Genomic DNA, 13,125 nt, shown 5'->3' with positions numbered 1-13,125 from the left:
TCCTCACCTATGAATAATTACAACAACCACCATACTAATGGTAACATATCCTAAAAGAAAGATAATGGATAAACACAATAAGGCAAAACTCAACATTTATGATGAGTTTTCAAGGTGGTTTCCAGTAAAGATTTGAAACTAAATAAAACCAAAATGTAAAGTTCTATTGAGCTTGAGATGTAAGTCAAGCAGTCTGGCCTTCATGAGTCTCAGCATAAAAAAGACAACAGAGAAAGGTAGAATGCTCCAGAAGTAATGAAAAAAAAAGCAGCTATTGGCTATCAGGAGCAGTACAGAAAAGACTCAAGAGAAGAGATATGTTCGAGCTGGGCCTCAGAGGATGAATAGACATTTACAAAAGAAGGGCAGGCAGACAGTCCTTCTAGGCAGGAAGACCCAGAAGAAGTAACAGTGAGGTATATCTGCCATATAGAATGAAAGAGGGCAAGTAGTAGGACAGGAAGTCACAGATGTCAAAAGCTCTAGTCTTTATCTAGCTGGCATGAGAAATTAAAAGAGAAAAGGCAGGGCTGGGGATGTGGCTCAAGCGGTAGCACACTCACCTGGCATGCACGGGGCACTGGGTTCGATCCTCAGCACCACATAAAAATAAAAATGTTGTGTTCACCAAAAACTAAAAAATAAATGTTAAAAATATTCTCTCTCTCTCTCTCTAAAAAAAAAAAAAAGAGAGAGAGAGAAAGGGCAATAGGATTTGGTTTTACAGAAAAATAACTCTAACAATCAGGTAAGGCACTGGTTGACAGACATTTGTCCCAGACTTCAAGGTTCCTTGGTGCTACATCAGGGCCTATTGTGTGAGAGAGGAACACTAATACTTTTTCACTTTTCTATATTAAAATTCCAGGAAAAAAAGTCTTGTCACTTAAGAACAAAATAAAAAGAAAAGAAGAAAACCACTGGCTTAAAGAAATGCTTCTAAATGGGGGTGCAGGATCTGGGCACTCAAGGAACATATGGCAATGTCTATAGACATTCTTGGTTGTCACAACTGTGGGTTTAAGCCACTGGTATCTCGTGAGGAGAGGTCAAGGATGCTGCTCAGTTTTCTACAATACACAGGACAATCCCCCACAACAAAAAATGTTGTTCTGGTCCAAAATGTCAGTAGTGTCAAGGTGGAAAAACCTTGGCCTAAAGGATGGTTTGAAGAAAGGACAGACTAGAAACAGACACACCAGTTGGGTGCAATGGCACATGTTTCAATTCCAGATACTCGGGAGGCTGAGACAGGAGGATCAAAAGTTCAAGGCCAGCCTGAGCAACTTAACAAGACCTTCAGCAACTTAAAGAGTCTCTGTCTCAAAAAATAAAAAGGGCTAGGTATGTAGCTCAATGGTAAAGTGCCACTGGGTTCAATCCCCAGTATCAAATAATCATTATCATTATCATCATCATCATCATAAAAAGAAATAGACATATCAATGAGATTAGTGTAATAGTTGAAAAAAATGAGGACAGGATAAGGCAGTGGTATTAGCAGAGGGATGAAAGAAACTACTCTGAGCTGGAATCAGCAGCAACACTGAGACCATATCCTATGTGGAGAAGAGGCTGAGCTGAAATCAGCATGGATACTGAGACTATATCTCATGTGGACAAGGTCATGGGAACTTTTCTACAAATGGAGGGGGCCAGGCACAAAGTTGATCTGCTAGGGGCTGTGGGAGTTGGGAATAGGACTTGGTAATAGTAGCAGAAATATGGTATTCAAGACCTGTTTTATTTTTCACTATAAGCTGATCCACGTTACTGTTGAAATTTTGCATATAGAGAATTGTTAAGTAAATGCTAGAACTTTAGCTCCCGTGTTGTTATTGTGGTGGGGCTCAAAGCCAAGGATTTTACAAATGCTAGGCAAGTGCTCTACTACTAAGCTACATTCCCAGTCCCACATTCTTGTGACAAAAGGTTTAGTGCCATAAGAACAGAGTTAAAGGGCTGGGGCTGGGGCTCAGTGGTAGAGGCCTTGCCTGACATGTGTGAGACACTGGGTCCAAATCTCAGCACCACATATAAATAAATAAAGGTCTATCAACAGCTAAAAATATTTATTTATTTATTTATATTTTTAAAAAAAGAACAGAGTTAAAGAGAAAACAGCAAGGACACTATTCAAAATCCTTATCATCTACTGTTGATCATGCCTACCTGTGGTTTATCCAATGAGGAATATTATAGTCATCACCCAGCCGAGAATCTCGAGGAGCACTCCGATTGTGTAGCTGTGAGGGAAAAAGCACAAAGATAAGCTAGAAAAGAAGACAGACAAGGAACTGTTCCACCTTTTCTGTTTTTAACTATTTTCCAATTGGCCTTTGGGAAAACAATTCAAAATCTAATCACCTTGAACAATGGGACAGCATGTAAGGGTTGCTCTCCCATGCACACCAAGTCTACACCAATTCCTAAAAAAGAGTAAGGGGAGGGGAACAGCAGAGATTAGTTTTCCAATCTATTAATGATGTTATTTAGCCTGGACTGAAGCAAAGTCAGCATACCATTCTACTTAACCTCGGTAGTGCTACCTACTCAGCACAGTAAACAGATGCATTTTGTCTATTTTTTTCCTCTATCAAATCCTGTCACACTATTCAGTGCTTGAAAATTAGCCTGAGTGCCCTCCAAGTCATGATTCATGAAAAATGACAAGGGCTCCTTTATTCAAGTTTTAAGATCAAGAAGTAAAAGGAATCTTATAATCTTGATAATATAAAACAATCTAGATCACTTAACAGAACTTTTTTCTTTTTTTGTATGGTGCTGGGTATTGAACCCAGAGATTCATACATACTAGGCAAGCACTCTACCCCTGAGCTACATCCATAGCCCCAGGGCTTCTTTATTGGCAATCATGATTTACTTTCTCAATTCTATCTCTTTGATGATACACAAATCAAACTGGGAATACGGATCCAAGATAGGGATGCATGGCACATCAAAGAAAGAGGATTGGACCAGATAATTTACTAATGTTTCCACCAAACATAAGCTGATGGCACATTTGTCTTTTAAAATAATCTCCCCTAGAAAGGAGTTCCTAGTGTCAAATATGTTTGGAAACTCAGAATACCAGATATTCCCTTTAGAGATAAACAAGATACACTAACATATTAAAAAATTCTGAGGAAGGGCCAGATACAGTGGTGCAAACCTATAATCTCAGCCACTCAGAAGGCTGAGGCAGGAGAATTATAAGTCTGAGGCCAGCCAGGGCAACTTAGGAAGACCTTGTCTCAATATAAAAAGGGCTGGGAATGTAGCTCAGTGGTACAGTGCTTGCCTAGTATGTATGAGGCCCTGGGTCCAATCCCCCCGTCCCCCCCCAAAAAAAAAATACATTAAGAAAGATGACACACAGAACACCTTGTAGAGCTTCTCATAACTCTAAAGTCAATAAAAACTCAGAGATCTAAGGACAAGTCGGACCCTGAACACAAGAGACAGTACAAACAAGACAGTGTTACCATTATCTATCATCCGTTGCTTGGTCAAAATCATGAGTAGGCGGTCCACTTCAAAGACACCCACCCCAGGCGTGATCACCACAGACATCTGCCCAGTCCGGTCAAAGTTGCGGTTGATATAGTGCTTGTCAAACACTTAAAAGAAAACAAAAATTCCCCAATAATGTTAACAGCTTTTCAAAAACTAGTTACTAGTAAGTATCTCTGTGCTCTGAGCATTTTATGCATATTTTAATAATAGCTATTGCCACTCTCTGACCTGAATTCTAACTAAAATGTATGTCTTTCCTCTTTTACATTAACAACTCCCTCAACAAAGGACTATATTACTGTCACTTTTGTCAATCCCCCTTATCAATGCTTAAGACTTGCCTTGTGCAGCCTAAATGCTCAAATTTCATGCCATAAATTTAATAACCCATCAAGGAATCTGTACTGAAACTTCCAAAACCAAATATTTAAACCAACTCAGAAGGTTTCTGTTATTGGCAAATAATAGTATCTCAGCTACCACAAAAACACAAGGACAATGATCCTTAGGAAGGAAATCACACCACATTTCCTAACAATTGACTCCTCTTGAAAAGTACTGATGGGGGAGTGACTTTTTCTTATTTGATATACCATTCTATACTTTTATTTATTTTTTTTAATATTTATTTTTTAGTTGTAGGTGGACCCAATATCTTTATTTTACTTTTATGTGGTGCTGAGGACCGAACCCTGTGCCTCACGCCTGCTAGGCATGCACTCTACCACTGAGCCACAACCCCAGCCCCTACTTTTATTAATTTTTCCTTTTGTTTTTCTTTTTTTTTTTAATTGGTTCTTTTTAGTTACATACAACAGCAGAATCCATCGTGATATAATTATATAAGTTGGAATATATCTTATTCTAGGTTGGAGTCCCCTTCTTATGGATATACATGGTGGTGGGATTCACTGTATTGTTTTCATATGTGTACATGGGAAAACTGTATCAGATTCATTCCACTGTCTTTCCTTTGCTTTTCGGGGGATGGGTACCAAGGATTGAACTCAGGGGCACTCAACCACTGAGACACATCCCCAGCCCTACTTTGTCTTTTATTTATAGACAGGGTCTCATAGAGTTGCTTAGCACCTCAATTTTGCTGAGGCTGGCTTTGAACTCACGAATTCTCCTGCAGCCTCCTGAGCCACTGGGATGACAGGCGTGCGCCACTGTGCCTGACTCCTTTGCTATTTAAAGTAATTTTTAAAAATTACCCAGAAGCAGTTGAGGGATGAGTTGAAAAATAAGAATACAGTTTGTAGTATTAAAAAAATAAAAAGAACCCAAGGAAGATTCCCTCCAGTTCTTTATGAGACTACAAAATTAATTTCCCAACAGAAGACTCAAAAGGTAAGTGTTGGTCATTAAGACCAACTAATCAGAAGTCACTACTTAGAATTAATTTGGGGAGTGAGTGGATGGAGGCATCATTGGCTAGGTCTGGGACTCTGGGCATCAGTAAAGTCTATAATCATATACCAAGTAAGATGCTGGCTGTGGCTGGTGTCTGTACTTACCATTGAATGACAGATTGATGGCCTCTAGGTAGTTTCCTTGTGCTGAGGTAGAATTATCTCCTTGAGGAAAGCCCTCTGAAGCAAAAAGAGAAGGAAAAACATCTCATGAAAGATGAAAAATTTTTTTTTTTCTACTGGGGATTGAACCCAGGGGTATTTTATCACTGAGCTACATACCCAATCCTTTTCATTTTAATTTTGAGACAGGATGTCCCTAAATTTCCTAGGCTGTCCTTGAATTTGCAATCCTCCTACCTCAGCCTCCCAAGTCACTGGGATTACAGAAGTGTGCTTATGAAAAATGAATTCTTAAAAAATTAGTAGAAGGATCATGTTAATTGAAATAAGCCAATCCAAAAAAACCAAAGGCCAAAAGTTCTCTCTGATATGCAGATACTAACACAATAAGGATGGGGGCAGGAGGATAGAAGTTCACTGGATTAGACAAAGGGGAATGAAGAGAAGGGGGCGTGAAGGATGAGAAGAGGAAAGACAGTAGAATGAATCTGACATAACTTTATAATGTTCATATGTGAATACGTGAAAAGTATAACTCCACATGTATAACCACAAGAATGGAAATTATAATCCATATATATGTCAAAATATACTCTACTGTCATATATAACCAAGTTATACTCCATGTACATATAACATGTCAAAAAACACTCTACTGTCATATATAACTAAAAAGAACAAATTGAAAAAAAAATAGTGGAAGGTATCTGGTTCTATAGAGTTTCCCCCTCACCTGTATTAGGGACACTGTTCAACTTAACTGCATATGTAATGAACAAATGCATCCAATCAGAAATAAAAACCTGTCTAGAAGCAGAAACGTCAAATGGCAATGGAAGAGAAATAAGCATGAACTTCTTTTAATCTCTAGCCTCCATCCTACACCTCCTCTCCCCACCCCACCATCTATCATATAAATGCAGTACCTGCCTGTTCCAGTCGCACCAAAACTGGATACTGGATGAAGAGCTTTTTAATGGTCACTAGAAGTGAAGTCCATTCTTCTCTTCTCTCATTCTGCACAACCACTCTGAAAATAGTATTATCATAAAAGAGATATCAAGCAGTAATTATTAACAGGATATCAAGTCCCTTACAGAGACTCAAGGAAAAAGGAAGACAGGATTCCTAGAGTCAGGGAAATTCACTACATAATAATAAAGTTGAATGTACTCAACAAACATAAAGAAATGTGATGGGGCTGGGGTTGTGGCTCAGCGGTAGAGCGTCCACCTAGCATGTGCAAGGCCCTGGGTTCGATCTTCAGCACCACATAAATAAAATAAAGGTACTGTGTGCAACTACAACTAAAAAATAAATCTTTTTTAAAATAAATAAATAAATGTGATGATATTAATATTCATACAAATTATGATGACATTAATATTCATATAAATTATCCAGAACCTTGCATATCACTAAGCTATAGCCCCAGTCAATAGTTATATAAATTCTAAATTTTTTTAAATATATGAAAATAAGCCAAGTGCAACGGCACACAGCTGTAATCCCAGTTACTCAGGAGCTTAGGTGGAGGATCACAACTTCAAGGCCAGCCTTGGCATTAGTAAGACCTTATCTCAAAATAAAAATTTTAAAAATGGGGGCTGAGGGCTAGGGATGTGGCTCAAGTGGTAACGCGCTCGTCTGGCATGTGCGGGGCGCTGGGTTTGATCCTCAACACCACATAAAAAATAAAAATAAAGATATTGTGTCCACCTAAAACTAAAAAAAAAAAAAATGGGGGCTGAGGTTGTAGCTCAGTGGTAGAGCACTTGCCTAGCATATGTGAGGCACTGGGTTCAATCCTTAGCACTACATAAAAATAAATAAATAAAATAAAAGTATTGTATCCATCTACAACTAAAAAAAATTTTTTAAAAATTTAAATGGAGCTGGGAATGTAGCTCAGTAAAAGCACCCCTAGGTTCAATCCCAGTATTTTTAAAAAAAAGGAAAAAACACACTGATATTATGTCAATGCCTAAAGTTGGGAAGGGATATTAAGATCTATACATACTGTTGAGGGCATGTAAACTTTGATGAATTGCAACTAGGGGGTACATATTAAAAACCTTAAAAAGGAACATCCGTATTCCAGATATATCCAACAAATACACCCAGATCAGAAAGCTAGATAACAAAGGGGAGGTTGGGGTTGTGGCTCAGTGGTAGAGCGCTCACCTAGCACGTGCGAGGCTCTGAGTTCAATCCTCAGCACCACACAAAAATAAATAAATAAAATAAAGGTATTAAAAAAAAAAAAAAAGAACAAAGGGATGGGTGGGAATCTGCCTATAGTATACTCTGTGTACTTTAAAAATTAGAACCACATGAATGTATTCCAAAAATAATAATAAATTAAAATTCTAAAAATATATATACTTCCCTTTAATCATTTTGTGTGTATGGGTGGGTGTGTGTGTGTGTGTGTGTGTGTGTGTAAGAGAGAGAGAGAGAGAGAGAGAGATTGATTGATTAAACACAGGGCTTTACAGGCTAGGCAACCACTGAGCTATATCCCCATCCTTTATATATTTTTTTAATTTATTTGTTTATTGCCAGGCACAGTGGCACTCACCTGTAATCTCAACTCCATAGGCTGAGGCAGAAGCATTACAAGTTCAAGACCAACCTCAACAACTTATCAATACTCTTCTCAAAATGAAAATTAAAAGGACTGGGATGTATAACTAAAAAGAACAAACTAAAAAAACAAAAAATTTAAAAAGGAGGGAGGGGCTGGAGTATAGCTCAGTGGTAGAATGCTTGCCTAAGATGGGTGAGTCCCTGGGTTCCATCCTCAGCTCCACATAAAAATAAACAACAACAAACAAATAAATAAAATAAAGGTTAAATTATTTCTTTAAAAAAGGACTAGGGATGTAGGTAAAGTGCTTCTGAGTTCAATCTCCAGTATCTAGGAAAAAACAGACTGTTCACTGGTAAGGATGATAGTAAAAAGTTGGAAATCACCTAAACGTTTAACAATAGTAACCCAACAGAATGTCTAAATAGCAGTAAAAAAAAGGTACTATAGAAGTAGAGTGTTTGACATGGAATGATGATAAAGTAAGTAGGAAAATGCAGGTATAAAACAGTAGGGGGGGCTGGGGTTGTGGCTCAGTGGTAGAACCCTTGCCTGGCATGTGTGAGGCCCTGGGTTTGATCCTCAGGAAAAGAAAAGAAAACAAAACAAAACAAAAGAGTCTGTCCATCTACAATTTAAATTTTTTTAAAAAATTAAAAATAAAACAGGTTAAAAAAAAATCAATGGAATGTGTGATCACAACTCTGTAAAAATTAATTTTTGTTTTTATAAACACAGAACAGGGATTGATTCACCAAGTTGGTGATGAGTGTATCTAGGAGATAGAATTGAGGGTATTGCTCTTTACTTAACTATATTGTGATTTTCCTAAAATGATCTTGTATCATTTCATTCACTCTGGAAAATGTTGGAAAGGCATTTTAATGACATTAAAAAAAAAATTAACATATTAATAATATATAACATAAACCATTAGTCTACATTAATAATTCATATTCCTAATTTACATCTTTTATATATTTGTAATTATATTCAAATGCATTAATATTTATCATATAGATATAATTTTATATATATATATATATATTTTTTTTTTTTTTTTTTTTTTTTTAAGCCAAAAGAGCTCCAGGATCCCACTGAACTGGTATGCAGCATTTATCTGTATGAGGGATGACTGATGGTGTTGAGAAAGATGGCCCATCGCTTTCAGAAAATTCTCCAAGAGATACACCACCCAAAAAAAGTTCAATAATATTTTTAATAATATTCATTCTGTATATTAAAACACCAAAACTTATTCCTCTTATCTGACTGTCACTTTGTAACTGGTATGCAACCATCCTCACATACCCTACTTCCCTGTCTTCCCCAGCCTGTGGTAACCACTACTCCGTTCTCTACTTCTATGAGCTTAATTTTTTTAGATTCCAAATATAAGTGATATCATGTGACATCTGTCTTTCTATGCCTGGCTTACTGTACTGAAATAACACACTAAATCCCAGAAAGATATATTATGTTAATTTAAAATAAAGAAAAAGATCAACAAATAATTTAAAATACAATCAGTATTAGGTTGAAGAATACAGTGATTAAAAGCAGACTCTGATTTAGACTGCATCAAACCCAGCATATTTCATTGTCTTTGGGTAAGTTACCTAAACTCTGTGTACAAACTTCTACAACCATAAAATGGGATGAAAGTAACTATTTCATAAGGATGTTGTGTTGTTTAACTGAATCAAGTTATATAAAGGCCCTAAAATAGTACCCCATACATGGTAAGTCTGGAATAAACAGTAATTACCATCTTTTTTGGTGGGGGCGTGGGAGAGGGTACCAGGGATTGAACTCAAGGGTACTCAACCTGAGCCACATTGCCAGCCAGCCCTATTTTGTATTTTATTTAGAGACAGGGTCTCACTGAGTTGCTTAGTGCCTCCATTTTGCTGAGGCTGGCTTTGAACTCTCAATCCTCCAGTCTCAGCCTTCCAAGACTCTGGGATTACAGACATACGACACTGCACCCAGCTTAATTACCATCTTATCATCATCTTTTTTTATATAAACCTTTTTTTTTTAATGTGGTGCTGAGGATTAAACCCAGGGCCTCACATGTGCTAGGCAAGTGCTCTACCGCTGAGTCACAACCCCCAGCCCCTTATCATCATCTTAACAGGACAGTGGAGCTGCTAATATTTTCTACCTTGTGCCATTTTATATTTTTCAAACTTCCTGTGATAAACCTATGTTATTTTTTAAACTACATAAAATGATAATTCAAGCTAAGCATAGTGTTACATGCCTATAACCTTAACTATTCAGGAGGCTAACTAAGGCAGGAAGATCACAAATTTAAGGTCAGTTTGGGCAACTTGGTGAGATCCTGTCTCAAAATAAAATTTTAAAAAGGCCAGTCTTGATCACTCATGCCTGTAATCCCAGCAATCAGGAGGCTGAGGCTAGAAGACAAAAGTTCATGGCTAGCCTGGACAACTGAACAAGATTCTACCTCAAAATTTTTTAAATAAATAGATAAATAGGGCTGGGGAAGTAGTTCAGTAGCAGAGTGTCCCTGGATTCAATCCTCAGTACCACAGGGGAAAAGGTTATCTTAAAAATTGCCTAAGGGCTGGGGATATAGCTCAGTTAATAGAGTGTCTGCCTTGTATGCACAAGGCCCTAGGTTCAATCCCCAGCACCACAAAAAAAAAAAAGGAAAAACAATTGCCTAAAAGGTTTCCACAATTTCTGTCACTCTTTAGAACTTATCAATACTAATTAAAAACAAAATTATAGTTAATAAAGTACTTACACTTTTTTATTTTGCAGTACCAAGGATTAAACCCAGGGGATCTCTACCACTGAGCTACTTACTCAGTGATACTGCAGGGACACCAGACTCAGCTCTGTCCTGCTGCGATACATGTGAGGTACAAAGCATCAACGAGACAATCTTACTAATAAAATAAATAAATAAAAAGTGTCTGGGCTATGGCTCAGTGGTTAAGCTCCCTTGAGTTCAATCCTTAGTAACAAACAAACAAACAAACAGGGTTGGGGATGTAATTCAGTAATAAAGCAACCCTAAGTCAAATCTCTAGTACCAAAAAAAATAAAAATAAGTAAGTAAATTTAATTTAAGCTAGGCATGTTGGTGCTTGCCTATAATTCCAGTGATTCAGGATACTGAGACAGGAGGATAACAAATTCAAGGTCAGCCTTGGCAATTTTGCAATGCCCTGTCTCAAAATAAAAATAAAAAGAACAGGAGATATGGCTCAGTGCCCCTGGCATCAATTCCCATTCCCAGTCCCCCTGCAATATAAAATAAATTATGATTTTAGAAAATTTAATTTTAAAAAATGAAAATAGCTGGAAACAGTGATACATGCCTATAATTCCAGTAACTCAGGAGGGGATGATCACAAGTTTGAGGTCAGCTTTGGCAATTTGGCAAGACCCTATCTCAAAATAAAATTTTAAAAAGAGCTGGGTCTTTAGCTCCAAGGCAGAATGCTCCTGGGTTCAATTTCCAGTATGATAAGCTAATTAAAAAATAAAAACAAAAATGCCCCCTTACTCAATGACACTGCAGGGACACCAGACTCATCTCTTGTCCTGCTGCAATACATGTGAGGTACAAAGCATCAACGAGACAATCTTACTAAAAAAGATTCAACTAAGTCTTCAAAGCAGGGCTTCTCAATGCAGGCACCTTTTTTTTTTTTTAAATTAATACAGCATTATAGTTAAACACAGTAGTTGGATTTATCCTGACTAATTTGTAATGCATGGAATTTAAGTTCATGTTCTCCACTTTTCTCACTCCTCCTCCCTTCGTGTTCTCCTTCATCTACTCTACTGATCTTCCTTTCATTCTTCTACTTATTTATTTTTTATTGGTTATTTCTATTTATACATAAAGGTAAAATTCCCTGTGGTATATTTATAGATACACATAGCATGATTTTTTAAATCTTTTCTGCATTTCCTCCCCTTTCCCATCCTTCCTCTCTCCTTCCTGATCTTCTCTTCTACTGATCTTCCCTTTATCTTTATGATATCCAATCCTCTCCTCCTTTCCTTTATTTTATTCTAGCTTCCACATATGAGTTTACCCTTGATTTTCTAATACTGGCTCATTTCACTTAGCCTGATGTTCTCCATTTCCATCCATTTACAAGCAAATTCCATTCTTCTTTATGGCTGAGTAAAACTCCATTGTGTGTATATACCACAATTTCTTCATCTATTCATCTATAACACGTATCTAGGTTAATTCCATGATAATTGTGAATTGTGCTGCTATAAACTTTGAAGTGGCTGTATCACTATAGTATGATTCTTTGGGATATATACCAAAGAGTGAAATAGCTGGGTCATATAGTGATTCCATTCCTAGTACCATGTAGGCACCATTAATATTTTGAGCAAAATAACTGTGAGGGACTACTTTCTGCATTGTGGGACATTTAGAAACATTCCTGATTTCTACCCACTAGATACCAGCTGCATACCTTCTTCCCACCACCCATTTAAGAAAATAAGAAATATCTCAAGACATGACTAAATATCCTGGAGCAGAGAACCTCAGTTGTAACCTCTAGTTTACAGAAAAAGTAAGTTAAAACTTATTGCATACACATGCAATCACATAAATCCAGAAAGGGTATTCTACAGCCTTCCTACTCAAATTGTTGTGTAAACACCAGCAATATGTGAAAACACAGGAGCTAGCTAGAAAAGCAAATTTATCCCATCCAATCCTGAACTGATAAGAAAAAACATTTTAAGTCAGACACAGTGGTACATACCTGAGGCTGAGACAGGAAGATTGCAAACTTGAGACAAGCCTGAGCAATTTAATAAGAGCTTGTCTCAAAATAAAATCTAAAAATAGACTGGGATGAAAGCAGGGCGTGGTGGTGCACACCTGTAATCCCAGCAGCTCAGAAGGCTGAGACAGGAGGATCACAAGTTCAAAGCTAGCTTCAGCAATTTAGCAAGGCCCTAAGCAACTTAGTGAGATTCAGTCTCAAAATAAAAAATAAAAAGAGCTGCCAGCCCACCTGAAACCCCAGCAGCTCAGGAGGCTGAGACAGGAGGATCATAAGTTCAAAGCCAGCCTCAGCAAAAGGCAAGGTGCTGAACAACTCAGTGAGAGCCTGTCTCTAAATAAAATACAAAATAGGACTGGGGATCAGGCTCAGTGGTCGAGTGGCCCCGAGTTCAATCCCCAGTACCACAAAAAAATTAACTTAAATTAAATAAAAAGAGCTCAGGATGTGGCTCAGTGGTTAACTGCCCCGGGATTCAATCCCTTGGGTACTAAAAAAAAAAAAAAAAAAAGGACCTGGGATGTAACTCAGTGGTAGAACACTTACCTAACATGAGCAAGGTCCTAAATTCAATGACTAGTACCATGGGGGAAAAAAAGTTTACAGGATAAGCATTTTGTACAAGATCCCAGTGGGTAGATCACATGCACATTAAAGTATATTGTTTATTTTTCTT

The 13,125-nt window shown here is 37.4% G+C and overlaps 1 protein-coding gene across 10 annotated transcripts in view; it reads right to left on the bottom strand.

Moving 5' to 3' along the window:
* The window catches only part of Depdc5 (DEP domain containing 5, GATOR1 subcomplex subunit), a 148,909-nt gene that overhangs the window by 101,194 nt on the left and 34,590 nt on the right, over positions 1-13,125 (bottom strand). For all 10 annotated transcript variants that reach the window (XM_071615617.1, XM_071615634.1, XM_071615628.1 and 7 more), the window contains 5 exons: positions 5,984-6,087; positions 5,040-5,114; positions 3,489-3,623; positions 2,368-2,429; positions 2,173-2,246 (listed from right to left, as the gene is read on the bottom strand). In XM_071615617.1, the coding sequence (XP_071471718.1) occupies positions 2,173-2,246; positions 2,368-2,429; positions 3,489-3,623; positions 5,040-5,114; positions 5,984-6,087 (450 nt within the window). The remainder of the gene's footprint in view (positions 1-2,172; positions 2,247-2,367; positions 2,430-3,488; positions 3,624-5,039; positions 5,115-5,983; positions 6,088-13,125) is intronic.

The sequence above is a fragment of the Marmota flaviventris genome, chromosome 1, assembly GCF_047511675.1.
Source record: "Marmota flaviventris isolate mMarFla1 chromosome 1, mMarFla1.hap1, whole genome shotgun sequence".
NCBI lineage: Eukaryota > Metazoa > Chordata > Mammalia > Rodentia > Sciuridae > Marmota > Marmota flaviventris.
This window is presented reverse-complemented; position numbering and strand designations above follow the sequence as displayed.